Here is a 3,183-nt window from a genome sequence, read left to right as displayed (position 1 = left end):
TTGCACAGCTGAGGTGTGTGTTACACAGCCGGGGGGGGGGTTGCACACTCTGTGTGTACTTGCAGATTTCATTATTTTCTGCCCTGCCCCCCAGCCCCGCCCGCTACGTGCCGTTCCCCGCCCGGGCTCGGGGCCAGCATCGCGCAGCGGCCCGGGATTTTCCCCCGTGATCGCACGCTGAGCTGTCACCCCGGGCGCAGCCAATGGGGCGCCAGGGGCGGGGCTGGCTCCATTCATAAAGCGGCGCCGGGGGGACGCGGGCAGAAGATCGCTCTGCGCCGCACCCGGGGACAAGCTCTGAAAATCGCGCTGCGCCCCAGCCCCATGAACGCGCTGTACGGTGCCACCAGCATGTGCTTAGCCTGCGAGCCCCGGATGCCCGCCCTGCCCAGAGCCGAGCCCCCCAGCAGGGGCACCGGGCCCCAGTACTTCACCTTCGACCCCCTGCCCGCGGTGAGCCAGACCCCGCCCCGCAGGACCCCGCCCCGGGGCAGGAAGCGGCTGCGCAAAGTGCTCTACCCCCCCGTGGTGAGTCTGGGGGGCTGCGGTGGGACGCCTGGGTTCTCTGGGGGGAGGAGTCAGGACTCCTGGGTTCTCTGGGGGGCCGTGGTGGGAGCTGGGACGCCTGGGTTCTCTGGGGGGGAGTCAGGACTCCTGGGTTCTCTGGGGAGGGGTCTATTGGGTTAAAGTGTGGCAGGGGGGATCCAGGAGTGAGGGCTCCCCTGCTGTTCCACCCCCCGTGCCTCAGTTTCCCCTGCTGTAGAAGTAGGCTGCTGATGGCTCTCTGGGTCAGTCCCTGCTGCTGGAGGGAGGGAGGGAGGGGGGGTAGCCTCTCCCCTCCACTAGCCCATGGGGCAGCATGGCTCCCTGCAGCCGGGAGTGTCTCTCCCCATCTCTGAGCACGCTGGGGGTGGGGGGCAGCTGAGACCTGTAGCCCGGCTCTCTTGCTGTGGGCCTACAGACCAGTGCAGGCTGAGTCACCCCATCGGACCTGCTCCCGCATGTCCCAGACAGGCGGCCCCATGTGCACGTCTCTCTGCCCCAGAGATCCCCTGCTGATGGGGGGGGGGGGGCTGCGTGTGTCCCAGGCTCCCTGCTGCTCACTGCCAGGGGTGATTCTCTTGCTAATCTGCCCCCCAGATGGGAGCACTATGGGGCCTATGACACACAGGGGAGGCATCTAGATCTCGCTCAGTGCAATGGGGGTTCAGACTGCCTGGCTCGGCTGCTGAGCCTGCGCTGCCCCCGAATCGCAGGCTGTTTTGGGGGAAGAGGGCATTGTGGGTAGAAGCAGAGGGTTCTGGGTAGCCGGGCTGACCTCCCAGCCACGGTAGCTGGGTGTGGGGCATTCTGGGTAGTGGGCTTGCCCCGGGGCTAAGTGCTAGGGCATTCTGGGTAATCTGTTGGGCACAGGGCACTGGGGGTGGGACCGGTGCATTGTGGGTAATACTTGGGTCCCCCTGCCAGCCAGGTCTCTAATGTCCCGTCTGCTTCCTCCCGACCAGGTGAAACGCTACTATCCGGCCAAGGAACGCAGCCAGGCCAAACGTCTGCTCTTCATCCTCCTCACCATCATCTTCTACCAAGTCTATAACGCAGACGAAGACCTGGCCCTGGGGCCGGAGCAGGGGGTCCCCGACCGCTCTGTGCAGAGCGGGGGCTCCCGCTGCGAGACCCCCCTCTCAGAAGTGCTCCCGACACCCCTGGAGGTCCCAGAGGTGGCCAACGCTACCAGTTCGCACGGGGGCCGCGAGGCTGCCGTATCCACCATGGAAATCAGCCAGTTCCTGGAGCAGAATCCAGCCGCTTTCTGAGACCCCCGCCCAGCGTTTCTCAGGCCAAGACACCTCAGGGGTCAACCGGGCCTGGGGCCTGACTCCAGCCACTAATGGGTTAACCCTGCCTGGCCTTTGGCCAACTCTCTGCTGCTGCCTCTGAACTAAGCCGGTGAAGAATCCGGATGACACCGGATGCCTGACGTCAATAGCAACATGAAACCTCTTCGGCAGCCGTGAGCAGGGAATTCCTGGCGCCAGCAGTGACTGAGACTTTGTGTGTGTGTGAGGGGGTATTACTGACATAACTTATTAATATCTAATATTTATAATATTTATATATTTGTAATTTAAAGATGTGCTATTTAATGATCGAAGCGGGAACGTGCCTGCGGGGAAAATGCTGCTTTAATCCAGGGTGGAATAAAAACCGTTAAACGTCCTCATCCGTTTAAACAGGGACATGTATCCTGTTCTTGTCTCTATGGGGACTTTAATTTAATGTTTGTTAGTGCCGTTACCCAGAGGGGGAAACTCCCCTCTAACAGGTAGCAAAGCAGCCTGAGGCGAGGTGGAGCTGACAGGAATAGCTGGCTGCAAATCCCAGGGAGGTATAAAACTATGGAAATACTCCTAGGAGGGGGGGAAAACTTTGTGCCAGCCAAACGTACTAGAATTCACCACTACAGTTCTCCAGGCGGAGGCCAGGCTGGGTTGCTCTGTGGCAAAACAGCCTCTGATCCTTGGGTCTCCTATAAACGAACTACTTGATTGAGGCACAGAACTAAGGACGTGCTGGTGCGTTGGGCAGAGGGAGACGTTTGGAGGCAGAAAAATTAGTCGGCTGCTTTAAGCCAGGACCAAATGGGGATTTTCCTGACCCTGGGAGGAGGCGAGAAGTCAGGGTAAGACCAGCCTGCACTAAAGAGATCGCTGCCCCCCTGCCCTTCCTTCTCGGACACCCCCCAGCTCTGCTCACGCCCTGGGTGTCTGACCAGCAGGCTCCCTGGCTGCTGCGTACGCTTACTGTGTAAGCTCTTGTGAGAGGCTCTGGATGCTTCGGAGGCCGCGACTTGCCCCGAACTGACCAAAATTCAGGCTGATGTTTCCAAGGCGTTTTTGCCCCAAACTCTTTCCCGGACAAGTCGTCCGACCTGTGTATGTTCTGTGAACAAAATAAACATGCTGACTCCTGTGGGTGTGTCTGATTTCCAGGGGGGCAGGGGGATCCCACATCCCCGGGGGGAGGGGTCGGCAGAAGGCAAAGCTCAACACCTGGAGGGGTGAAAGGGGCTCGTGGCGCTGGAGGAGCAAGGAGGTGGGGGGGGGGGGGCAAAGCTCAATTCAACTACAGGAGCATTCAAGGGGTGAGTGGGGAGGGGGGCTTCACATTCCAAGCTCCACCCAC

The 3,183-nt window shown here is 60.6% G+C and overlaps 1 protein-coding gene across 1 annotated transcript; it reads left to right on the top strand.

Annotated features, from left to right (window-relative positions):
- The first annotated feature begins 257 nt into the window (after positions 1-257).
- Positions 258-2,970, top strand: IER3 (immediate early response 3). The gene is made up of 2 exons (XM_039517099.1): positions 258-528; positions 1,506-2,970. The coding sequence occupies exons 1-2, from the start codon at positions 325-327 to the stop codon at positions 1,812-1,814; spliced, it is 513 nt and encodes a 170-aa protein (XP_039373033.1). The 5' UTR covers positions 258-324; the 3' UTR covers positions 1,815-2,970.
- Positions 2,971-3,183: the final 213 nt, after the last annotated feature.

Source organism: Mauremys reevesii, unplaced genomic scaffold (assembly GCF_016161935.1).
Source record: "Mauremys reevesii isolate NIE-2019 unplaced genomic scaffold, ASM1616193v1 Contig1, whole genome shotgun sequence".
Classification (NCBI taxonomy): Eukaryota; Metazoa; Chordata; order Testudines; family Geoemydidae; genus Mauremys; species Mauremys reevesii.
This window is presented reverse-complemented; position numbering and strand designations above follow the sequence as displayed.

Bases quoted from the DNA above. Each gene is read 5' to 3' on its own strand.
- IER3 (XM_039517099.1), top strand. From the start codon at position 325: ATGAACGCGCTGTACGGTGCCACCAGCATGTGCTTAGCCTGCGAGCCC. The intron at 529-1,505 runs GTGAGTCTGGGG...CCTCCCGACCAG, and splicing joins AAGTGCTCTACCCCCCCGTG to GTGAAACGCTACTATCCGGC.